Source organism: Pagrus pagrus (assembly GCF_965226575.1).
Source record: "Pagrus pagrus genome assembly, chromosome: 7".
NCBI classification, from domain to species: Eukaryota; Metazoa; Chordata; class Actinopteri; order Spariformes; family Sparidae; genus Pagrus; species Pagrus pagrus.
This window is the reverse complement of record NC_140191.1, coordinates 27,018,208-27,044,229: the sequence shown is the minus strand read 5'-3', so window position 1 is coordinate 27,044,229 and position 26,022 is coordinate 27,018,208. Positions and strand designations below refer to the sequence as shown.

Sequence of the window (26,022 nt, the reverse complement as noted above, 5' to 3'; positions counted from 1 at the left end):
TCCCGCATCACAAACCAATGTTTTTGGAGGATTTGACTTAATTTTGTAAACATAATGAAGAGTTTTACTTAAAAAACGTGTACTGGCACTGGTACTGAACAATTACCCAACCCTATCAAAAGAGAAATGAAGTGAAGGGAGGATAATGAGTCTGGAACTCCCTCGCTTTTACCTTCTGTCTCTTTTTTTGGGTTGGGGGGAGCAGGGGGGGCTGACTGAGATTGGCCCGTTCTCTGTGCTTTGGTGAGATCGCACCCCAGCAGGTCTGCACCCGCCACCCTCTCTGTCCAACTTCCCCATCGCTGCCCTCCTCCTCCTCCTCCTCCTCCACCCGAAGCTGTCCATCACGTTCACCCCACGACACCAATGAACGCCAACCCCTCACTTGCAAGGACCTTGTCGCCAGTCCGTCGACGAACCAAACGGCCAATTTGAGCCATTTCCTCCAAAGGAGCGAGCTGATAGACTCCACACTGGTCACACTTTCAAACGCAACAGAGAGACACAGTGGGCGAGAATTGCTGAAAAGCAAATATTGTCGACTTCTGCTGACTTCAAACAGCAGTCAGATGGCAGAGACTACCTAGGCAGTAAAGAAGCTGCATTACACACAACACAAGAGAAAGGGCCTAAAGAACTCTCGGTGATTCCTTTCATGTTTGTCTTTACAGGGAACCCAGAGCATTCATTTCTCTTCTTCTATGCAAAGGAAAAGTAAACATGGCACTCTCTGCAGGCTCATGAAATTGAACAGTTCTGAGAAGAACGGGCTTTCCTTTCTTTCTTGTGTTTTTTAGAATTAGATGTGTTAGCTCTACCGCAGCTTTGGCATATTCAATGTTTTTGATAACATACATTTGCATTTAATTCATGACACATATTTCATGCTAAGTCTGCCACCATTCATGTGCCATTCCAAGTTTTTCAGACTGAACTTTTACTCAAACAGCTCGACACACACATGCACAGGTAGTGAACCAATGCAAATACAAACACACAAACTTAATGGGGAAGAAAACTTAGCCCGGTTCAGATCTGTTTCAGTCCCCGCGATGGCCTGGTGATGCTCTCCTGCAGTCTTATTGGACTATCAGTGCTCGGGGGTCATGGGCCTGGCCAGTCAAGATAAAACAAACCCTGATGAAATGAAGCATGTGGGAGCAGAGAGGGCTGCTCTCTACTGATGGAAGAAAAGCCAGTCACTCCGAGAGGTGAGACTGTAACAGTGTCGTATTGACCTGAGTGACCCGGCTCACTGCTTCAACTCCACCACGCTGTGTTTAGAGAGGAAAGAACCAACAATACACTCTACTCACAAACTGTAGGTGTGGCGACCAAAACAAATAATTAACAGTAGTTAAACAATTTTGTGCTTTTTTTAGATCAATTGTATGAATATGTCTGATAAATATTTTGATCTGTTTGTTTATTCAAACTGGCCTCTTTCTCACCTCGTGCTGTCTGGTGTTTGCAGTGTTGTGAGTTTTTTTTTATCATTTATTATTGCTTATGTTTTATTGTTTATTCTATTTGCTGTTTTGTTTGTATGGTCTGATGTTTTTAATTAATTTTACTTGTTAAGCGCTTTGTGACCTTGCTCTGCGAAGGGTGCTATGTTAAATACACTTTACTAACTTACTTACTTTAAATATGATTTATATACAGATTATAATCATATTTTGGAAATTAAATGAACAGATAGAATATATCAAAATGCCATTTTCTTCTGCTTTATACTTCTACTCCACTGCATTTTATATTTTATATTTTAGTCTATTGCATTAATGTGACAGCTAGAGCTACCAGTTACACAAAAAAACTAAGGGTCGAGTGATAAAGATGCTGCATCAGAGCCAAAGTAACGCATTTTTAAATAATTTATTTCACTGGCAGTTGGATACAAAAATAATGCTGAATAAAGGCTCGCCGATCCCTACAAAATCATATGTTAAGCTTAAGAAATGTGATGCATTGTCATAGATCTATTTACCTAACACTGTGCTACAGTATGCCAAAATGTTAATCCGGATTATTAAAGTACAACGACATGGTCATATTGGATAGTACATTTCAATAGTGTTACATTGCTCATTTTAAAGCTAATTTCTCAAGACACTTCTTACTCTAAGTGATGGGGTCCAAATGAACACAGAATTGTCTGCCAAAGTTAGAACATTTATTTATTTATTTATTTATTTATTTATTTATTTATTTATTTTTGTTTAAAATGTTAGTGAAGTTGGCAGGGCTCAGTTAGACAAAGATGACGTCATGCGGTCCTGTGCACCAATCAGGATTCAGCAACATTCGGATTAAAACTCTGATTACAGTACTGGGGGCTGTTTGCTTACATTGCCAGGCCACTGTGAACCAAATCCTATCAAACCACACCAGCGCAGCCCTAATGAAGCTGATCAGCTGACTCTAATTGAATATAATATAATTTTGACATGATATTTAATGTTACAGAGAAACACCAAATATTTGAAACCACATCTTCAGGGGCTTTAAGTAAACACATGACTGAGCAGACCTGGATCATTCTGACTGCTGCTCAAAATCTTTAATCCGCTGATCTGATAGAAAGATTAATAATCAAAGTGATTGGCATTTTCATCCTGCCATTCATGTATTTAGCATTCACCAGTCACTCCACTCAGCACAAAAGCTCCAACTATCTGCATCTTTCTGCTCTCCGGCAGTGACATTTTAAATATTCAGACAGAGTCTGACAAAGTTGGAGACTGACAACAACAAGGACAGTTTTCAATATTCTACGCCATTTGATTGAGCCGCTGACACAAATAGTTATTTACCACTCTGAGATCAGAGACATGCGCTGTATCGCTATCATTGAGCTGGTCAATATACATCACTTCCACCCAAAGGATTACACCTCTTATCTGAAATGATATTCAATAAAGTATGACCGCAGAAATACAGAGTGGAGTGTTCTTGCTTGGATCTGGCTTATGCTGTGAAGGAAAAAAAAAAACACTTTATTGGAATTAAGATCCAAGTCAAGATTACCTGAGGAAACAGCAGTTAGATTTCTGTTCCAGTGCCACGTCCTGCACTTTATTCTCCGCTGCTTGGGGACTAAACCACAAGTGCACAGTTCCCCACAAGCCATGGGGGTGTAATAGGATGCCTTTATGAAATATATAGAGACGCTCCAGCACCTTCCACAGATCATAGCATGGGCTAGGACGTCTGGCGAGCAGTTTTTGTGTGCGTGTGTGTGTGTGTGTGTGTGTGTGTGTGTGTGAAGCACAAAGTAGGTGCTAGGTGCCGGCCTGACCAATATGGCCTTGCTGAAATGCCCCGCAATCCAAAAAGTCAGTGAGGCAACAGCGAAACTTTCCCCAGGTCCCTCTCTGATGCTCCACGACCGTAATATCATCAAGGTGCATGGGATGATACCACTCGCTCATTTGTGCTGCCTAATTAGCTGCTGCAACTTCCCTCCCTACTGCTGTGCCATCCATTCAGAGCTTCTAGCAAAGCGACCGTCATTAGCCACAATGGGATGAAGTTAACTCCACTTCTGCCAGTGTGTCAGACTCTGCTGAATGTGGTCTGGAACAGCAGGAAGGTGGTTTTTATAGTTCAAACTCAACAGCTGTCATTAGATTTTCCCATGTATGTTTTAGTGGGATTGTGGAATTTTAACCCAAACACTGCAATAACTCCTGTCGTTACACATTCCCTTTTCATTTTCTCTGTTTAATTCTTCCCTGACATCAAGTCACACACACACAAACCAACACATAACCCCCCCTGCCCACCAGGCCTGCACTGTATAGCTTTTCTTTTCTTGTCGGGAATTTGATAAAGCCTTCAGTGAGTGTGGTTAGAGCACTTGGGCTGAGGATCTGATGAGAAGTGTGGGGTCTGTCTCACACACACACACACACATACACACACACACCATAAGTACATTCTAATTAGCTGATGTATGCAGGACCTCATCCACGTTGGAGGAGTATCAAAAAGCAATCAACGCCCCATCCCTGATGAGCTCAGAGAGACACAGAGATCCACATTGTCTATGGAAAGATGATGCGTGGCTGGACCTCGACTCGGCTTTCCAAACCACCATAATGCCATGCAATCACAAGACATTATGCACAGATCTGAACCCCAAAGCCACAGGATAGAGAGAGAGAGAGAGAAAAAAACAGGGAATATTGAGTTCATAATTCAAAAGCCTGATTATGATGGTCGCTCTTGTGAAAAGCTGCTATGGAGAGCCAGAAGTGGGAGAATTGGCCCGCGAGTGCCACAAAATATGGTTATAAATGCAGAGGAGAGACGTGTTTAAAAAACTGTCATGATCAAGAGCAATACAGCACAGATAGCAGGGAAATCAGCAGAGTTAAGATGACAACTCGTTGCCATGGAAAACTGAAAAAATTAAGTCAGCGGCGAGCGTCTGAGGAGAATTTATGGAAGTGATTCTTCTCAGTGGAGGGAAATCAAATAGAAATATCAACCACAGCAGAACTCCACGTTATCAGCATGAAATGGTGAGAAAAAAAAAAAAATCAAATATCCTAAACATACAATCTAGGATTTTGTCACCCATTCATAATCTAATTTGACCTGAAGCCATACAGCCGATTCGTTCCAGTAAAGACCATAGGTGTTTTAGCTGCGGGCTCCAAAGGAGAGAGGCATGTGTGTCACACAAAGACCATCGGTTAGCGACGTACCGAAAGGGACTCTGTATCACCATCTTATCTTCAAAGGACTGGGCAGGGGCTCAGGGGAGCTGTGCCACCGCCTCGCCTCCACACAGACACACACAGAGGGGGGATTTGGACCTGCAAGCAGGAACCAGAGATCTCTCGGCCGGCACCCAGGCCTGGACCCTCCTCCAACTCGCCCGCGGAGAACAGGCAGGGTTCCTGCACACGCGGCACGACATCAGTGAGCTGATCCCCCCCCCAACACCACCACCACCACCCTCCTCCTCCTCTCGCTCCTTCCCTCCTCCTCCTCCCCTGCAAACCCCCTCCGCCGACTGCCTGCCCATTTGCTTCCTGGCCTCAGCTTGACGGAGGGGATGGGATCTGAACTCAACTTAGACACAGAGTTTCCACATTTCACAGATGGCTGGGAGAGGCTTTGCATGGAGGTGAGGAAATAGAGAGAGAGAAAAGAGAGAGAAAGAGAGAGAGAGAGAGAGAGAAAGAGAGAGAGGGAGCCTCATCGCCGGCGCCGAAGCGGGGCCGATTTCACACCGCGGTAGTGTGCGCTAAAGCAGGCCGCCGTTAATCCACTCACTGAGGGGAAGGCCTGGAGCTATTCCGCCGCCCGACCGCCATCTCCCTCCACAAAGCCATAAATGGTGCATTATACAACTGGGCTTCAGAGACACTGCTGATATGCTGATAGGTGGCGGACAAAGACCAAAGCAACCACAGGAGCGGAGCCACATGCAGGACTGAGGGCCTTAGTGCAGGAGCAGGAAAGCACACATGTATTCAGGCATCATCTCTCAAACGATGTACTTGCTGAGGTGTGGACTGTTAGAGTGCTATATCTGCACTTCTGATCGGGGTTAGTTCAACCTCTGGATTCGGTTAGAGACAGAGACGGACATGCACTAACACTCCCTCTGCTTGTGCTCTCCAACAAAATAGCTTTTTTTTTTTTTTTTCATTCTCTCCACTGTGAATTCATATCTGCGAAGTTACCAAAAGTCTTGAAGATGAGTCTTTGAACTCATGAAAGGCAATCATTTTGAATGAAAGGAGACAGGAAATATATAAACATGGGGGAATTTAAATAAATTGCCACAAAGAAAATCAGGGAGAGGGCAGTGAATTATGTAACGATAAGGCAGCCACCAGCCTAAGCCACAAAATGAGATGTTTTACATGAAACGAACAGTGGTCTAGATTAGAGAGCCATCCTGTTTAGACATGAAGCCAATTGGGTTGATATCACATGTAGAGAAAATTTGAAAGATAAGTGGGAACTATGAGAATTGTTATAATCCAACTGTAACAAAAAGCTGAAGTATATTGGCTTTTCCCCCCAGAAGCACTGCACGATAAACATCTTTGATGAAAGAAGTTCATTACTCGCGCGCTGTGTAATGTAACATGCTGTATTATGTGTCTATGCCAACCTACAGCGAGGCGGTCTCTAAATGAAGCCTCAGGCATTTAATGGACATCATTAGGTGAAAACATATAAGAGATAATTATGGTAATTACAAATCCCTTTTATTCGCCCTGAGTCTTTGACAAGAAGGTTGTCATATCAACCACTTCAAACAAACAAAGAGTTGTTGTCTCGTCCCCCTAAATGATGTCCGGTTCCATTTGGATGGGAATTGTCTTCGGATTATCCTTTTTTATTGTTTGGCTAGTGGCTCTGAATGGAGGCTACATTTCTTTCAATAAAAACTTGATTAAAACAAGTGATTCACAATAGTAGAATCTGACTTTGCATTTGCATAGCCACTTCATTATAAGTGAGACCTTGATCTTGAAAGCATCCCCCTACAAAGCTAATGGACATGTCTGTCATGTCTATTAGAGATGGACCCTCAGAGGAACCTATTCAAGGCTTCTATTCAATATCACAGGAATCACTATGGACACTGAAGGCCTGTCTTATTACATTTCAGCTCCATAACAATAAAGGAACAAAATGACAAACACTGCGGCGTGTTCACGGCACGTTCGGAACCAAAAATATCTTCCAAGAGTTTGTTTTGGTTAAACCTACTCCAAGTGTTAGTGGTTTTTTTCACCACGCGGGGTCAAACAAAGAGCAAGCCTTGTCACTTCATCTCAGTGATACACGATCTAAGCAGCAAAGAGCAGATGAAATGTTGTATGGAAACGTCTTTATGGAGGGACTGAGGAGCGATCGTGAAAGACTTGGGTGTTTATTTACAATATGCATCCAATCATCCTTTGTCACAGTTCCATGTTCGTCTTTTTCCGAAACCACAGAGAGACACTCGCTGGAGATTCCATTTTTGGCCTCTTTGCTACACAAACTCATAATATGGTGCCGCCTTATCAGATCCTGCTTACAATAACAGATTCACTTCGAGTCAAAGCTGTTGTTTAACTTATTCAATCCCATGGGAAAATTCAGTTCAAACAAGTCAGGAGACATCTGCCAGTCCACAGCAGCTGATGATGTCAACGGGTCCCTGCTAGTACCAGATTCCTCCAGCACTTTCAATCATTCCTTGTGAGATTACTGCAATAGGATATTACTGTACAAACTATGACCATGTGTCCTGCTGCCACAAAGCTTAGCAACATATTACAGTTTGTCAAAGCAAGCTATTGCGAGGGAGAGATAGATACAGAGAGGAGGAGAGAAGCCATTGACCTTTGTGTCCTTCATATTTGCCTAGCTTCCCCTCAACCCCAATCTTAAGAGTGAAATCATCTGATCCCAAACTAACTGTCAACTGGCTTGTGATGGTGGCAAAGCCAGCAGACATCAATCAATCAGATTTTCTCCTCGTCTATCAGAGGAGGCTTTTTTTCCTGTTTTGCCCGGGCTTATCATCTGACCCAGTTGTTATCCTGTTTCTGAAGCTTAAAAAACTTGATTATGGTCAAATGTATGTCTCGGAGATTCACAGGCACATCCTAGGCTGAATCAGAAGGAGGAAAAAAAATACATTATCTGTATTTCACCACGGAAATGAATGCAGGATGTAATGATTGTAGTTTTTCAAAATGAGGCTCTTAATTCAACACTCGTGCTGGAAATAAGGAGTTTGAGCCAGTTATCTTCGGTTTTCAGGAATGCGTGATTGCGTGAACCTAAGATAAAAATCCAATCTGATATCATAAGACAAAAAGGCATTTTAGTTGGCTACAGCACTTGCTCAATGTCAACAGTTTTTAGTAATTACTAGATAAGCATTCTCTGAAATACACAGAGAAAGAAAATTGGCTGAGTCTGAAATAATAGCGGCTGCATTTCTCTCTGGATGTTTACTCTGTCACTTCACAAAGCCTGCTTTGAAATAATAAGAAGCAGGAGGAGACGTGTACTTTTAGCAACGCGTCACTCCTTTCGTCACCGGCCAATATCGCACACGCTCTGTCTAATCTGATTTGCATAATTTACTGTAAATACAATCGATCATCGTCAAACGTTCTGAATACAGCTCCATTATGGCTATTTCTGTAGCAGTGCTCCCTGCTAATCATACGCAGGCAGATATGGCCACTGATCACATGATGTGTAAGCTGTGCTGTCAACAGCTTTACCAGCTTTGCAATGGTGCAAATCAAAACACAGCCTCTTTAAAGTATTAACATGTTTTGAAGTTTGTTTTATATTTTCAGCATATTTGACATAAATTGTTTATCTGTTTACAAAGCTTTGTCATTAGTGATTTTCCACCGCAGCCTTAAGATGCTATGTGTTTTGTGGCGTTCGTCTGGCGGAAAATGCTGATGTACAAATTGAACTGAAAAGCTTGTTACTTAATCCTCTGTTGCCACCTATCCCTTAACTATAGAGCCTGCTGCATTTCATTCCAATGCAAAGTTGTGCATCGCCGCTGCCCCCCACAAATACATCCTCAGTAATTCCTGCCAAGCCAGAGATTTACACTGAACAGCTATTAGGTCGTCACTTTCTGGTGTGCCAGCTACTATCCTCCCCTGGAAATGGTGCTCACCAAATTATCCCCTTTTATTAGCATCTCGAATACCATTTCATATATATTTTTTAATTACTGAAACAATTTATGTGGTTCAAGTCAAACTCAATGCCTGGCCAATTATTTTACTGTAAATTGCTGACAACATATTGTGACAATGCCGGCTGCAAAACGTGAGTCATATTTCCAAGGAGTCCCTTTTCCTTTCTCTCATCCAAGATTCAGTCAAAACCCTGATATTTATTCTGACATATTCCATGAAAATGTTTTGATTAACTGTAGCTAATTAAATTGAAATAAACAAAAAGAATCTTAATACAGACATAAAAGTTATTTACGTCTCTGCAATGGAAGACTGACAGACTTTATTTCTTGAATATGGCAGAGGCAAGTTCCTGTTGCAGGCGCAGAGCTGTTTCTCTTCTGGGCTATGGAGATGTCAAAGCATCACACAAATGTGATGAACCCAATATCCATATCCATGATACATCAAAACCTCGCCATGGCACAAAAATAACCGCAATACCTCAGGAGCAACCTCAGAAATCCCCTTAATTGAGCAATATCTTCATTCCTGATCCATGTGCATCACCAAGGTGAAAAGGGACTGTGCAAGTTAAATGAAAGAAGAATTCATGATGTGTGTCGGCCTCTCTTACTCACCCTGGCTATTTCCCCTCTTGGCAGGGGCCAAATAGAGAATGTTAAATGAGGCAATTGTGTCCCGGAGGCAAAAAGAGGAAGAAAAAAAAAAGCAGGCAGTGCCCCTGCTCTCTGCTCCAACCCTGAGGAGCATTCTGCAGCATGATGAGGTACATCCAAGCATCCAGCCCTGCCACCACCCAAATAACTCAGACCAGAGTCAACTTCCCATGAGAACAGGCTACTCCATTCTAATACACATAGAAACTGACTCATTAGTCAAATTCATAATCAGGGTGGTGTTTCATTGTACAATGTGCAAAAACGTGCTAATTAAAAAGAATGTGCAATGCCTGGATGGAAAAATTATAATTTACTGACTTTTAATAAATAGCACAACTATGATTATTTTTCTTTTGGGCATTCGTGGAATGTGACGTTTAAAGTATGTTTACTTAGGTACAAGTATATAGATTTAATGCTAATTTGTACCTGCAATTTGTTAAATTCCCATGTGAAGTTTTCCTCCTGCATGTATTTGACAATTGTAGTTATGAGCAATTTTGCAGATTAGGATTTAAGACACAAAATATGTCATAACCTTAAAATATTTTTGTTGAAAACTGCAAGATAGAAAGTGAAAGTTATGCTACTTACAAGTAGTTGCATCAGTAAAAATCTACTGGGCAATAATAAATCATCTATGTTGGCCATTTTGTGTACAATGAGTACTTTTACTTCTGATTATTTAAGTACATGTTTTATATTCTCCATGAATACCTGACTGCATGGCTTTTGTTTGTAATGGAGTATTTTTTACAGTGTGGTATTGGGTTAGGAAGGATCAAAAAGGACAAAAGGATCTGAAGCCTTCTCCCACCTCTGGTTATATTACAGGACTAATCTACCTTATCAGTAGATCTCAATTAATCTTTTCTTCCATAAAATGTCTGCAAAAAGTGAAAAAAGCCAATTGTAAGTTCCCAAAGTCCAAGAACAATAAAGATCCTGTCTACTCTGACTGATGACAAAGAAAACCAGAAAAAAATCACCTTTGACAAGGTGAAACCAGTTCACTTTTTAGTTAAAAAAAAGTCTTAATAATCAATTCATTATTAAATCGTTCTGTTGATCGACAAATCATTTCAGCTTAACTCAACCTTGCTTAATCACAACAGCGGTGAGAGCCAGTTATATACGGCAGGCGTATGGAGGCCTGTACAGAAACACCAGGATGTAGATCTGTTAACATTCTGTGTCAGTGGCTGCAGGAAACTGATCTCCCCTGCAGTCTCACACTGTCAGCTATACAGACATACTCCACGGTGACACCTCTGATAATCAAAGCTTTGTCTGGGTCTTAAAAGGACGTACTTGAACAACAGCGAGACCAGAGGCCTTCTTTGCTGTAATGGCCTTTGGACATCAATATTTAAATCTTACATCTCTGTTGTGATTAGAATGCTGCCTTTCTCTGTTGTTTTTTTTTTCACCCCTCTCTCTCCTGAAACAACAAGCTGGGGGTGAGAAAAGGCTTAAATCAATGATCTTTGAGTCTAAACTAGATTCCTAAGCAGTTTGCCACTCTCAGCAGCAAGATAAGATAAACTCTCTTTGACCTAAGAGATGAAGTTGCCATGACGATCAGGGAGTCCACTTTCTCTATTGATATTTCGCTGATGTAACAACAAATGGAACTAGATCCTGCTCTTGATAATGGTGATTAATTAATACCAATATTGATCCCTACAAGCAAGAGACAAGGCTATTAACTTAAAGCAGGCTGAAAGTCAATTGTTACCTGGGGGCTCAATGGGCATCATTGATATAAAATCTAAATAAACAGAGAGGAATACGGCTGGAGACTGAAATGTACAACTAAGAAGAAAACCCACAACCCGCAGCAGCAAAAGCACGAACAGATTTTTGTTTTTGATTAGCTCACATGTCTAAAATTAACATTTTGTTCACATTGGGGACAGTTACAGTGCCTGAATGAAAACACAATGGTGACAGCTTGGAGCAGCGGTTATTGGAATAATAGCAGTGGAATTCAGGAAAGAGGAAGATAAAGAGGAAACCGCGTGAGGAAGTGACCTCCACCTTTTGCAGCAACCCTGCCCACATTTCACACCGCTGTCCAGGCACTGCAGGCTACAGCGACAGAGAGGGCAGGATTAGGCACCGTCAGTCCATCGGCTGCCAACCCCAGCCCGTCCAGCACATCACGCAGCACTGTTGTCAACAAAGGAAACGGCAGCTGCTATGCATTCCTCTCCCTATAGCTGAGCAGCCTGTGACATAAGCAGTACTAGCAGTGCTGTAAATACTTTCTCTATACAAGACACATTATACTTTAGACACAATAGAAAAAACATTACAAGAAGATGACATTCATCTGCATTGTTGTTTTGTGTCAAAAGTGAGGAGGCAATTGGGGATCCTTCAGCTAAGACGAGGCAACGGCACAAGCTGTTATTGGCAGGGAACAGATGTTTGAGGGAAAGTTGGCATTCAACAACCATTCTTCTTCTGACAGAAATCAACAAGAGAAACACAAGAGACACGCCGTGATTGTCACCCAATGAAAGAGAAACCCTTAAATATACAGGGAGGCTGGCATGCAAACATTTTTTGATTTTACACCCCCAAAACATCTGACTGCTGGAGTTGCCAGCGCTTGTGGGCCAAGGGTGAATCGCAGCGTATACGACTTCCACAGCACGGCTTCTCCTTATACGAGAAAGCAAAGCTGAGCCGAGTTGTAGGAAATATGGACGAGGAGTCTGTTCCCCGAGAGAGAGAGAGAGAGAGAGAGAGAGAGAAAAAATAAAAAAATACATCAAGCTAACAGCTCCGATCCTTCTGCTAAAAGCCACATGCTCCTCGCACATACTGTACATGCACCAATGTATACACAAGCAAACATACACGCACACACAAATTCAGATACAGGATGTTGGCAGTCAATTCAGTAAACACTCCCCTTATCCCTTACTACTGTAATCTGCCTCTGATAAATGCCCCTCAAAGATAGAAATGTCACCTGATATGATAAACAGTATGCTAACGTTACATAAAGTGGCCTTATGCTAAGGAGTTGGAGAGATTAACTGTAGAGCGGAGATGGAAAAAAATGGTCGCTGTGATAAAAAAAACAGACTTTTAGCTCGTGCAGAGCTGTAGTTCAGTTTCAAAATGACTAGTAGAGGAAGCAGGGACCTTGTTATAGTGATCCAAGGGTGTATGAGCATTATATTGGATTGAAGCTAACTTGATGGTCAGTACATGGATCATCAAATACCACCCCCGATATCGATATTGCAACAATATTGTATTAGATCGAGTAGAACAAACTGTCACTTTATTATAATGCAGCCTTTAAAAACCAAAGAAAAGACAACACTCATGCCATATCTCAACATAACAATATCCAAAATCTAGCAGACGACACATTCTCAGCAGCAGCAAACAATTATAAATAAATCACCCGAAAACAACTAGGATCATATCATACTCCTCAAAGGCCTTAATGTGAAATATATTAGTCAAATGGGATGATAAAAATAATATTTACCAAAGCATCACTAGTCCCTGTTTCAACTCTACACAAGGCATTATGGGTATAAAAAAAAAAGAAGAGAGAAATAAAAAAAGCATGACTGTAGACTGCAGTGGGCCAGCTTTACAGATGTAACATCACATGAGCAGATGAGGCATTTTGACTGTATGACACAGTAGTAAGCTCCAGGGACTTGTGCACTTGCCGCTCGGGCGCTATACAAACTTACAGTAAAAAGAGCATTATGATCACTACAGTACGCTGCTTGATCCTGGTTGGACAATGTCGACTAAAAGAGCCAGAGGAAGCAACATGAATTCTCAGACGGTCCATATGAAGACAACAGTAAAGGGGAGAACACTAAGTCAGTTTAATAAGCACATTTGACATTAGATGTCCGCCCATGGCCTCAGAGGGCTGCTTCAATATGTTCCCATAAACAGTGGCGGAGGCACGCTCCCTACATCATCCAGATTCCCCTTTACGCCGCGAAACTTTGGGGGGCAATTTTACAGAAAAATTACTCCGAGGGGCCTGGTTTCAATTCAGCCTGTTCATATCTTTCCTTCCTATTAAGCATCAAAATGTTCTCCTCTCAGTACGAATAGAGGTATGGACACCACCAGCAGCCGGGGAAGAGAGGCGACGGGGGAGGGAAGGGGGGGAGGAGGAGAGCAGAGGAGGACAGGAGGGAGGGAGAGGAGAGGATAGAGGGAGCTTGGTGGAATTCACACATCATATTACAGCAGCTAATCGCAATCCGCAGAGCATCAGCGATATTTTCATCATTCCTGTCAAATTCTCCTGACCCGCCTTGGAACGGCTAACAATCTGGGCAATTTATTGGCATATTGGCACGGGGTGATAAGGCTAAAAACAACAGCAGCTAGCAGCTGGCCCTGGGAGATGAGCTGATAACATTGATATGTGCTCCCACACAAAACACCTCCACCACTATCTCCTCTTTCTATCAAACTCTTATTACAATAAAAGTGTATGGGGGGTTTTCGTTTTCTTGGGAAAAGCAACAAGGGGAGGGGGATACAGAAAGGGGGGCAGGAATATATATTTATATATAAATATATAAAAAAATCAGATGTAACGTTTCAGAGAAAAAAACAAGGGGGGAAAATACATAATTTATCACTGTATTATCGGGATATCCAGGCAGCCTAATCAAGGAGCACTGAGTGACTATTTTTTGCCTTATCATCCAAAGTGGTGGAAACGGAGAAGGAATTATCAGCCAGCTGCAGATTGCTGGGCTGGAATTTTAATGGTAATAATCGGGTTTCTGATGGTATATCTTCCCTGCTTATCTTTCCCATTATCTGGCCTTATCTCCCCAGTCATCGGAGCAAATTAATGGTGCTCTTTCAGCATCGCCTTTTTATCACCGCTCAGAGAGCACCCAAGGGGAAAGAATAAGCAAAATATTAAAATACTGCATAAATCACAATTTTAGATAACGGTCCAATGTATGCAGGAGAGGGTGGAGAGGGTGGGGGAACTGCGCCCAACAACCTTTTTGTCCTTTAGAATGACTGTCTGTGCTGACTTTCTGTGCAGTGCCTCCTCGGCCTTTTTCCCAGAGTTCCCGGGCTAGGAGAGAGGATCTAGGCTCCTCGTGACCTTTCTGTTTCTAACTAGAGCTCGATTATACGGCTGCACACCGGCTCCCTATTAACAAGATCTTACACATGACATACTAATTCACACAAGGCCGGGTCACAATGACGAAAGCGTGACAAAAAAATACATTAGAGTTGCTTTGCTCGACAACAAAATTTGGATGCGACGATGGGATTGGTCCAAAGATGAGTGGGCCTATCACGTCATACGTTGTCGTGCCTCTTTGTTGATTGGGAATGGTTGCGGGTTTGTGTCTGATGCCAGCAAACGCAGGAATATGAACTTCAAACAAAAGCACGTTTCTGCTAATAAATGATTTTCATCCAGTTTACGGCAAACACACCGTGCCAAACTGTGCTAAACTGTATGAAAAATGAGTGCATCTTTTCATACGAGCATTTTAAACAAAACCACTTTCACCATCAACTTAAAAAAAAAAAAAATTTCATACAGACTGATTTTTAAAAAAATTATACAACTGCTGTTTTTCAAGTTTTTTCAAGTATGAATAAATCCCAATTTTCTTTAACTACGGAAACATGAAATAAGGCAAAATTCCAAACAAGGTTGCTTTAAAAACTTTTTTAAAAACGTACGATCCACAAATACTAAAGAGGTGAAACAATAATTTTTACGTGTAAAATAAAACAAGGCAACACAGATCTCTGGTGTCACAGAACCTGTCACACACAAATGTAATAAAAAAAAGCTCTTGTATACCAACAAGCCCTCATGAATTCATGCATGGGAGCTGACACACACATGCAAACACACACACCCACACATGGGCACACACACACACACACACACAAATGTTGCCTTCTCCATAACATCTTGCAGCACAGATCAACAGAATCATCAGCACGAGACAAATGACTGTCACTGGTTTGATATTTGATATTTTGACCCCAAAGTAACCACAGTCTGCTTTTAGCCTCTTAACATCAGCAGCACACAGTGGACAACACACACTCTGTACACACACTCAGATGTCAGCTGTATTTGAGATGTGAACGTGTGTTTGTGTCCATGTGTGTGTGTGTGTGTTTATGTGTGGGTGTGTGTGTGCAGATCCCCACATATTTATGGATGATCTGCAGGCTGTTTAAAATCATTAAAATTACGAAAAGTTGTTAAAAACATTTCATCATAAATATTCATCATGGGTAAAATTAGATCATGTGAATATGACACACTTTTGAATTACTGTAGACCACGAGGCTCTACTTTAATAATATGTTTGAGCACTAAAAAACAACAAAGTGTTCCAGCAAATTTCAGTTTAAATTTTCCTCTAAATTCGAAAAGCAAATAAACTGTGCTGCTGGGAGTGAGGGTCAACACTCTCTCCACAGGAATGACAGTTCAGTCAAATTCAAATTAAAACATGCCATAACTCGCCACACGTGTGCTCTTTAACTGCAACAACAGGAGTCACTGCTACAAACACTGATCATCAATATTTACACACCAGGTAGTGAGTGAAGTTTGGGAAAAGTGTGTGTGCACGTATTTATGTACACACACCTGCAAGTGAGTGTGTCTGTGTAGAAGCAAAAAAAAAAAAAAAAAAATGAAGTGTGTGTGAGGGAGTTGGAGTGTGTGTGAGTGTGTGTGTGAGAGGCACGTGTGTGTCTATGTGTTACAAATAAAACATTTAGCAGCGAAGCAATTCAAAAACAACCCGGCCTCTCCAACCTGTCCCGTTACGCAGGCTGAGTATGGATTATTGGCCTTAAATGTAGAATTATTGATGATTAACTGGCATGAAGAGATTTGCTCTGCACACGCAGCCAAAGTGATGCGCTGCCTGACACACGATTTGGGATGTAAACTCGAATAGAGTCAAACAAACAAGAAAATAACTTCATTTTGCTGCAACTTGGCAGCAGCGGGGAAACTTTTGCGCCAGCGGCACCGTGGGATTTGGATCGGAAATCCCAGAAATAAGAAAACACAAAACACAAAATATGCGCGGAGGGAGACCGGAGCGTATGGACCGTTACAGGCAACACATGAGTGGCGATAGTTGAGCGCTGCTGAATCAGCTTCACTGTGGTCACTATCATTACAATATTCCCGCAAACTCTAATAAGCCTGCTGTAGCGGCGAGAAAACATTACACACACACAGAAAAACAAACTTACGTTTGATCTGCCTGGGGTTGCTCTGCTTCCTTCGGGACATGCCTGCTGTGCGGCTGGTCAGTGAATCCAGGTGTAGTACTGACAGATCGATAGGTTCTGGTTCATCCAAGCAGCCGGTTTGGGTTTTTGTCTGATGGAAATTGAGAAAGAAAAAGAAGAAGGGGGGCACCAGTACTTTTTACGCACAAGTCTATCGTTTCCGTCTGTCTTTCCTTTATCTTTCTCGTCTCTCTGGCTCTGGCTTTGGCTTTCTCTCTCTCTCTCTCTCTCTCTCTCTCTCTTGCTCTCTCTCTCTCTTTCTCTTTCGCACACACACACACCCTCCCTCTCTCTCCCCCTCTCTCTTTCTCAGCACCGCTCTCCGTGATGAGGCTGCGCTTCGCCGCGATCCGCACGGACTGACTGGGGAGGTGAAAGCGTTTCGCGCTTTTGTTTGAAGATAAGGTTTGTTCCTCCCCGGGTACCGTAGCCGCCGCTTCGTGAACTTCACTTGATCCAACAATTACTTGAACTTCCACTTATTAATTAGCGTCGCCCTGATTTTAGGCGCCCGTGTGTTTTTTTTTTTTGCGGGGGTAAATAATAAACAGGAGATGGAGACAAACCGAGCCTCAACAATCAGCACACAAACAAAACAATCTTTTGCCTCGCCTATATTTCAGGTAAACATTTTTTTTTCACACCTTTTTTTTTTTTTTTTTTTTCCTTAAAGGACCCTGGAGCCTCAGTTTGATGCTACTTCTCTAAGATTAATTTAGCTGCTACATTTTTTATGTCATCCATTACAGGAAAAGAGAGAGGTTAAGGGGAGAAGCCTTCACTGGTGCGCCACAGTAATTTAATACAGCATGTGGTCCTGCTCGTATCACCAGCACATCTCTAGTCTATATTGGTTAAACACACCAGGATTAGCTCTGTTGCAGTTTGGCCACTCGTTCCCCCATAATGCACCCTGAGAGGTGATCTGGGATTGAGATGCCATGACCTTAAATGACCAAAACACTGAAACCTAAAGTCTAGATGTTATTTTATTTTTTTGAAGCACACACAAAATCTAGTATTTGAAATTATAGCGTGTATAAAAGCGTGGTGTAAATTCTTTGTATCCGAGCCTTAAAATGTGTCCAACCTTTAACTGTAAAATATATTTAAATTGGCACACAGTCAATTTCCAGTGAGAGACAGTATTGGCCTTTTTCCTGCTTTGTTTATTTATCAATTTAATAAACTGTCAATCAGAATTTGAGCCTTTTTCCTGCCTACAATTAGACTGACTACAGTGGAGAGAAATATTCAGAATATTTAAAGGGAGAGAGAAAGAGAGAGAGGAGAGAGAGCCCTCAAATCATTCAGATTTTGACTGCCATGTTCTGAATAGTTGCCCAAACTGGAAATCACTCTCTTCAATTAGCCAGTTGGACTGCCAAGGAAGACAAGCAAGTGGCCTGTGAAATTATCTTGTAACCCAATTCCACAACTTTGGAATGGAGTCTGAAACTACAGAATAATTTATGTGGCAGACGGGTCAGCAGTGGTTCACCTTGAGGGGAGCATCTGTCTTGTGAGCCTCCTTGGTTTGTCTCTTCCTGCGTTTCCCTCCCCGTCCTCTGGTGGCTAAAGTTTTTGTTTTCCTTCCTTTTTTTCTTCTTTCTTCTTCACACACGGCTTTGGTCATGATCCAAACACAGTGATGTCATGGGACAGTGGTAGCCATACGCAGTGAATCATTTCAGTATCTCAGCCTTGTCACTGAACAAACTCCGAGGAGAAAATGGGAGAATTATAATCCGTTTTAAACGAAGAACAACTTAACAAATGAAATGATAAACACGTGGGAATTTAAAGAAAGGAAATATAAGATTTTTCTGTGTGCTACTACATTTAACATACACAATAAACTCTACAAAAACACACAAGTAAAATTAGATTGAAACCTTTAAAAGCAGTCCTACACACTGTCTAAAATTACCAAGCTAAACATCCATAAATAGCGTTTACTGGCCATATTAGGAACCCAGCACCAAAATCAATAATGATTTGTGGTAAGAGCAACAACATAGTGAGAGAGGAGAGTCAAATTGCCAGCTGAAGATTAATTTAACGCCACTCCTAAATCCTCTGAGACTGGAGCGTGGTTCTTCTCTGCTGTTCCTGAGCCCCAGTGGCTTGTTTGAAGCCGTCTTTGATTGACAGGTACAAATCTGCGAGAGGAAGAGAAAGCTTTTTTTCACTGCTCGGACCAGATGGTTGTGATAATTAACATGATACTGTTTCCATCGCAGGGGAAATCACTGACACAAGGTTGGTCATATTAATAGGTTAAGGTATACTGTATGCTGTGGAGATGCGGCGCAGTGCACTCACATAATCTGATTATAGGGGGAAAGGTTGATTTAATGTGCTAAATCATTTGATTAGAACTGCCAAGTCACATTTGGGGAGTGCCATTCAGTGTCGGGGCAGTGGAGGTGGGCTTGTCTGGTGGCTTCATCATGTTCGCTCTTAAAGCAAATATGTTTCAGAACAAATGCTGTTTGTATGGCTCATTGGTATGCCCAATAGTCCTCTGACTGGAGACCAGTGAGCATGTCTCATTCAGAGGCTGAAAATATTTTGTGATAGTGACATGTTGATGTTAAATAATAGATAAAGTTTTGTCTGCTGATGTGATTATTTATTGACAGCTCTGTCACAAGCAATGGCTGATTTGTTCATGCTGAAGAAGAGGCTGGTGTGGATGTGCAACACTTTCTCTTCAGTTCACCCACATTTTACAGGTAATTTAAAGAGGGAATTTCATGATTTCTGTAAGAAAACAACATTTTGCTGTATCCTGATCATGGTGGCATGGTGCACAAACTCATATTTTATACCCTTGTTTTAAAATTATAAAGTAGTAAGGGACTGCAAAAAAATATTCAAGTGTGGAGAAGGCAGCTGTTATTATTATTTTCTTTGGACCCTCCTCTTGACTTGGGGGAAAAAAGCAACACCTTCCCTCCAATATCTCAAAATATGGCACTACTGAATCGCTACTTGGCACTTTGACTTTAATAACTGCAGTATTTGAGATGTTTTGCTCAAATTCAAACGGTAATAAAATAATCATTTTCACAAAACCACCAATTCACACAACAGAAGAGGAATTAGCAATTACCAAAATTATGAAAAACATAACAAAATGAGGTGTTTTTTTCATTGAATATTCCAGCCATCCTTTGTACTGTAAAGGGGAGCTGTCACCGTCGCTTCCTATGACAAATTTAACATTTGTCTAATTTTTAGCCTTGTTATAACATTATATAGTCGTAAGGGAGCGTACAAAAGTTATCTGCATGAGGTGAAGGGAGCTGAACTCAGCTTACGCTTCACTTTTTCAAGACCCTCTGCAGCATTATTAATGTTTTCTTTGGTTGCAACTCACTTGGCCTCAAATAATTTAAAAGGTTCTTCTTCTTCTTCAAACTTAGTGCGCATGTATTTGAGATGTTTTGCTCAAATTTAAACAGTAATAGAAAAATCATTTTTCACCAAACCACCAAATCACACAACAGAAGTGGAATTAACAATTACCAGAATTATGAAAAATGTAACAAAATGAGGTGTTTTTTTATTGAACATTGTGACCGTCCTCTGCTTTGTAAAGAGGAGTTGTCACTGTCACTTTTTATGAGCCATTTAAAAAATAGATTTACATTATATCCTTTTTATAACATTAAATAGTCGTAAGGGAATATACGAAGATATTTGGGTGGGGAGAAGGGAGCTGAATTTAGCTTACGGTTCACTTTTTCAAGAACCCTCTGCAGCATTGCTAATGTTTTCTTTGGTTACAGCTCACTTTACATTCAATAATTATAAAGATTCTTCACCTTCTTCTAACTAAAAGTGCACAGAGCATTTGAGATGTTTTTCTCAGATTTAAACCATGATAGAATAATCATTTCCACATAGCCCACAAATCGCACAACAGAAGTGGAGTGATCAATCACCAAAATGTGGAAAATGTCACAAAATGAGGTGCCATCTTTATTGAATATTCCAGCCATTCTTTATTTATTTATCTTTTAAGGAAGAGCTGTCACTGTCACGTTTTATGACACATTTAACATTAGTGCAAAGATGGTGCCATCCCTGCACAATAATTCTAATATATACCCTTGTGTTAACATTACATATTTGTAAGGGAGTGTATGAAAGTTATTTGGGTGTGTGGACGGCAGCCGAGTTTAGAATAATCACTTTCACAAAGCCAACACACTACACAACAGAAGTGAAATAATCAATGAGGTGTCATTTTTATTGAATATTCCAGCCATTCTTTATTTTTTGCGGAAGAGCTGTCACTGTCACTTTTTATGACACATTTAACATTTGTTTGAGACATTTAACTTAACTGTAGTTCGGCCTTCAGTTAGGATGCACCCTTTGGAGATATATAATGTTAGTAAATACAAAGATCCACATGGATTCTGTTTCACAAAACTTGCATATTCATCCAATTAGCTACTAGTTGATTTTCTTGTAAAAAAAATATGTGATTTAACACACCTTCATGACCTGTGGTGCGAAAAAAATCTCTTTAATATAAAAATTTGATCTTTTATTTCCTCAAAAGATTAATACTAATAAAAAGATTTCCCTTGCTCCCTCCAAATAATTAAGAGTACCCCCTTTCAGCATAAACACAAACAAATAACACTCCCCCTTTACTGACCCCCACTCCTCCTGTTCATTTTCATACAGTCCCTGAATGACATGTGATTGCAATGTAGCAAACAATTATCCAACAGTTAAATATTTAATGATCCACTCCTGCAGTTACTTCACCAGGTGTTCCCAGTCATTACAAATAAACTGCATTATCCCAGTATGATTGTGTTAATTTGATGACAAAAATTGAATTATTGCCACAATAACAGCTGCAGTCTTCCTCTTACACTGTTTGAGTGAGCTGCTGTGCTGACCGAGTAATATCACTGGGAGCCTGGCATGACAAATTACTAGGTTGATTTCTGTAAGGGATCACACATGTCCAGTGGCGCTGGGAGTGACAGCCATCGGTTGGACAGGGACTCTATCCTTAAAGAGCAGCCTCAGCAGCTCAACTTGGACATCAGTGTTATGAGTTTGCCTGCTGTGGTGTCACCCTCTGGCTGTTGGGGATTGGTTTGTCTCCAGAGGATGTGAGGTCTATGTGTGTGTGTGCACAGAGTAGAGTGATGGGGTGCAGGGTGTGGGGTGGCACTTATAACTGTGTGGGTCCTCAATGTATATATACTTTATATGTACTGTATAATAGAGGGGGGGGGAAGAGGAACACATCCAGAGACTGAAGCAGAAAGTTGTTCAGTGCGTAATTGAAGCATTTTTTTATATTGTTTTTGCATAATATCCCATAATTCTTTGTGATGTCCTAACACAGATGTAGTGTGTGTGTGTCCTTGAATGCCCTGCATGCAGCACTGCATCCCAATGCTGACACACACAGTTTAAAGATCCTGCTGCACTCATAGCAATGAAAGAACGACTTTTAATAGCTATAATGTTGAGTTGCTGTTGTCTGTCCCGGATAAGGTGCTGGTGCCGGTGCTGGTGCTGGTTGTGCCTGAATGCTCCAGCTCTTCGCACCCCCCTCACCCCCCCTCATCCAGCCAGCAGCTCCAGCAGCAGTGAGCAAACAGATGTCTGAGAGAGTGCCCACTCCGCTGCCCGAGCTGCCAAAACCACCCGCGGCCCTGGAGGCCTCAGCGCCAGCTCTTTCCAGGGAGGCTTCACTCTCCGCACCACCATCCAGTACCCTTCCCTCCCCACCTCCTTCCCTTTTACCAGGGAGATATACATAACATGCAGTGCGCTATGAAACAACAGCACAACAGGCAAAAAAAAAAAAGGCACATCGACAAAAAAGTCGGAACGTTCAGAAAAAAGAAATCAAAATGCCACACATCCCCAAAGCATTTTAAGATTACACCAAAACGTTCAAGTCGGGGGAAGTGATGAAAACACTAAAAGAGGGCGGGATGAACAAACTATGCTCCTCCCAGTGGGAGTGTGTAAATCTGTAAATAAAGGCTTTTTGTAGAGAAGCAGGAGGAGGAGGAGGAGAGAACCACGGGGCAGTATATTCTTACTGCTAATCTCAGTGTCTTTTTATGTGGTCAAAAGCTGAGATTGTGACACCTCCAGGGGATAACCGGCAAGCCTTTTATGGATTAAAATCATAAATATCCGTGCTCGTTTCAAGGAGTTCATTTCTTAAAATAATGGCGTTGCATTATTGAGTAAGGAGAGAAATGTATCTAACAGTGGAAGCTGAGGGAATGCAGCCTGTAGAATGGTTGAATTAATCAATGACTTTCTGCGGGAACCTTTAACATCAGCCCCAAAATGACCTTCAGTGTAGTCAGTTGTGATGTCCATGAAGAAATAAGCTCAATTTCTAGTACAAATGTGTAATTTAAATGTTTAATATTATAATCAATCATAAATATATATTTAACATATCATCAAATAAATTAAAAGTCATACAAACTGATGTAACTTATTTCCTGGTTTAACTGCACTTCTTACCCTGTGGGGACAGAGACAAAGGTGAGTGTGAACTGGATTTGTGTTGTAAAATTATACGTCAGTTCTCAGGCGATATCGGCATAAAATAGAACACTTTCCTACTTTTAATCATTTTTATGACATGACGTGTGTAAATATGTAATTCCTACATACAATGAATTTGAGATTTATTTATTTTTTAACGATGTATGGCTTGTTGGAGTTGCCTAACACCACAAATTAATATAAACTGGATCTGTGCTGTATGTACATTTTCACATAATACAAAAAAAAAGGTCCAAAAGTAAAGAAAACCAATTTGAATAACCTCCACAATCACATCTTTAGACCTTTGCTGTCTGACACAAACCCATTAATCACAGTCAAAAGACCATTTACAATTTAATACTTAGGAAATTGGTCTTATTACTATTTAATTAGTCCATCTTACTTTCTTTTCCAGGGTTTTGAGTCAAGTAAAAAAATAATACAAATAAAACAACACGTAAGCAAATACAAATCTAAAAAACATTGTAAATTTTGATTACCTTTACCTGCTTCTTTTAGTGTCAGTCAATACATGAACTCTCCGACATCACAATAGTTTGCGCAATAAGAAAGAAATCACACAAATAAAGATCTTTAGCTGATGAGAGGTTATTTTAAATTTCAGTTGAAAATACAGAGAATAAGGTTTTTTTTTTACAGAAGTTATTATCTGTGCTGTATCCATTGATTCACTTTCATACTGGCTCAGTTCAGAGAAAAACAGCTGTGATAATACTCTAGTTCTGTCTCTAAAGCCACTATCACTTTCTATGTGCACTACATCATAAGTGACAGTATGGCTCACTGCTGTGATCATGTCCATGTTTCAGTATATCACTGTTTGTATGCAAGTCAGAGGTTTGCATGCCAGATGTCCAAATAACATATTTGCTCCTTTATACATGAGCACCTCATGTGTTTTGACATCCTGTGATTTAATATTATTCATTTTTATGAGGTCAAGTAAATTATATTTGATATGTGCTGCTGATCTTTCCCCCTCCTTTCCCTATATGTGCATGAGTAACTGAGGACCCACATCTGAACGCAGCATTATAATGCTGTCTGTTGATGTATTTTATAAGTGTGTCTGCTGGTTTATTACATATGCAGAGGCATCAGTGCACAGCAAAATGGAAAAATGCATCAATATATTCAGAGAAAGGCAGGCCGTAGACAGCTCAGAAAATAAATCTACATCTGCCAGGCTCCATGCAAACAGCAGAGCCATCCTTAATGGTGAAACCATCGATGAAAACAGATAAAAATATTAAATATTCAGACATTCCTTTCACCCAGTATCAAAAGCGTCCAGATGTGGGGAAGCTGAAGTTGTTATCATGAAGCCAACGACAGGCATTGAAAGAAATTCCTCTGAATTTTCAACCATATAAAAGTATTTTATGGCATGCAAATAAATGGTAATTTTTGACTATGGAGAAAAAAACATGCCAATAAACCCTATCATTTGGGACTAAAACTCCACAAACAGGAGATACTTTCAATTTGCCTTGCCTGTCTCCCCGCGTTAGATGCCTGCGATTGCCGCGAAATTAATCCATTTAACAATCTGTGGCTTAAATTTGAGGATTTCCAGTTTTTTTAGAATATCAATAAGTTCCAATTGAAGAGAGGATTCTTTTGCAATTCAGGCATGTGCAGGCGATAACGGCAGAGTTGGCATGAAGAGAGGCAAAGATGGATTAATTATGCAGAGAACATGGAAATTCTGCTTATCATCGCTTAGCAAAGGAGCCCAGCTCACATAATCAGAAAACGAGGATGAAAAAAAATAACAATGCAATGGCACCTTCCAGCCCATCATCTTACAAGTTAGATTTTTCCTGTAATTAAAAAGTAACATACAATTATATTCATATCTCATATGCAGACTATGAGTGGGTGTATATTAAATAATTGCATTGGGATATAAGGGTTGAAGTAAAAAAGGAGGGGAAAAAAGAAGTTTAAAAAAAATCTTGTCTCACAGGGGGATAGCTCCCCTGGGTTGGATTGAACTACTTAGAAAAACTGAAAACTTAAATTATCTTTGGAAAGCAAACAAAGACAAAGGCTAAAGAGAGAGGGCTGGAGCCACCGTATATTTACTTACTTGTGTTCTGAAACGTGCTCTTGGTGCATTTTGCAAACAAGAATAATAACGTCTAAAGGCAGTTGTGCTAAATCCCCTCTGAGGATGTATGATATGGAAAGATATATGCTCGCATTTTGTTTCTCATTTCATGTCGTCCTCAGATTTCACCATCACAGTTACGCATTCCAGGATGTCGAGGAGCTGTGTTCAGCCTGCCAGCTCTGTGAGCAGCAGCTAATATGTGCTGGGCTTATGCTTGCATTTCTCTTATTCCTTAAAGAGCAGCAGATTAAACTGTTAATGTTGTACAGTAGCTGGTTACACACAGGCGAGGGGTTTTAAACCGCTTTCTCTGAGACACCTCTGGTAAAAAAAAAAAAAAAAAGCATTCTGCATTAAGGTCAGAGGTTAATGCTGTAGCTGCCTCATCCACAGATGAATCCATTATATAAGTTGGATTTACACGCTTGCTACTTTAAAATGTAAAAATGTTGCATTGAGCAGAATGATGACTGTCTTTGTCCTCACATGCTTACAGTGTACTGAAATCTGCCTCAGGTCTGGCGATTGAGGGTTCGAAGCCCTTCGTGTCCGTTTATAATGTTGAATTGTGCATCCTCACAGTGCGTAGTGACCAAAACATATCATGTCATATCCTAGCAACGACACTGTGGATGTCATAAGT

The 26,022-nt window shown here is 40.9% G+C and overlaps 1 protein-coding gene across 2 annotated transcripts in view; it reads right to left on the bottom strand.

The window, feature by feature from the left end:
- zfpm2a (zinc finger protein, FOG family member 2a) overlaps nt 1-17,025 on the bottom strand; it is a 121,270-nt gene extending 104,245 nt beyond the window's left edge. Inside the window, exon 1 of one of the 2 annotated variants that reach the window (XM_084356258.1) lies at nt 16,643-17,025. In XM_084356258.1, coding sequence (XP_084212384.1) covers nt 16,643-16,682 — 40 coding nt within the window. In that variant the 5' untranslated portion in view covers nt 16,683-17,025. The remainder of the gene's footprint in view (nt 1-16,642) is intronic. The other variant, XM_084356257.1, reaches the window with a different exon arrangement.
- Between the last annotated feature and the right edge of the window lie 8,997 nt (nt 17,026-26,022).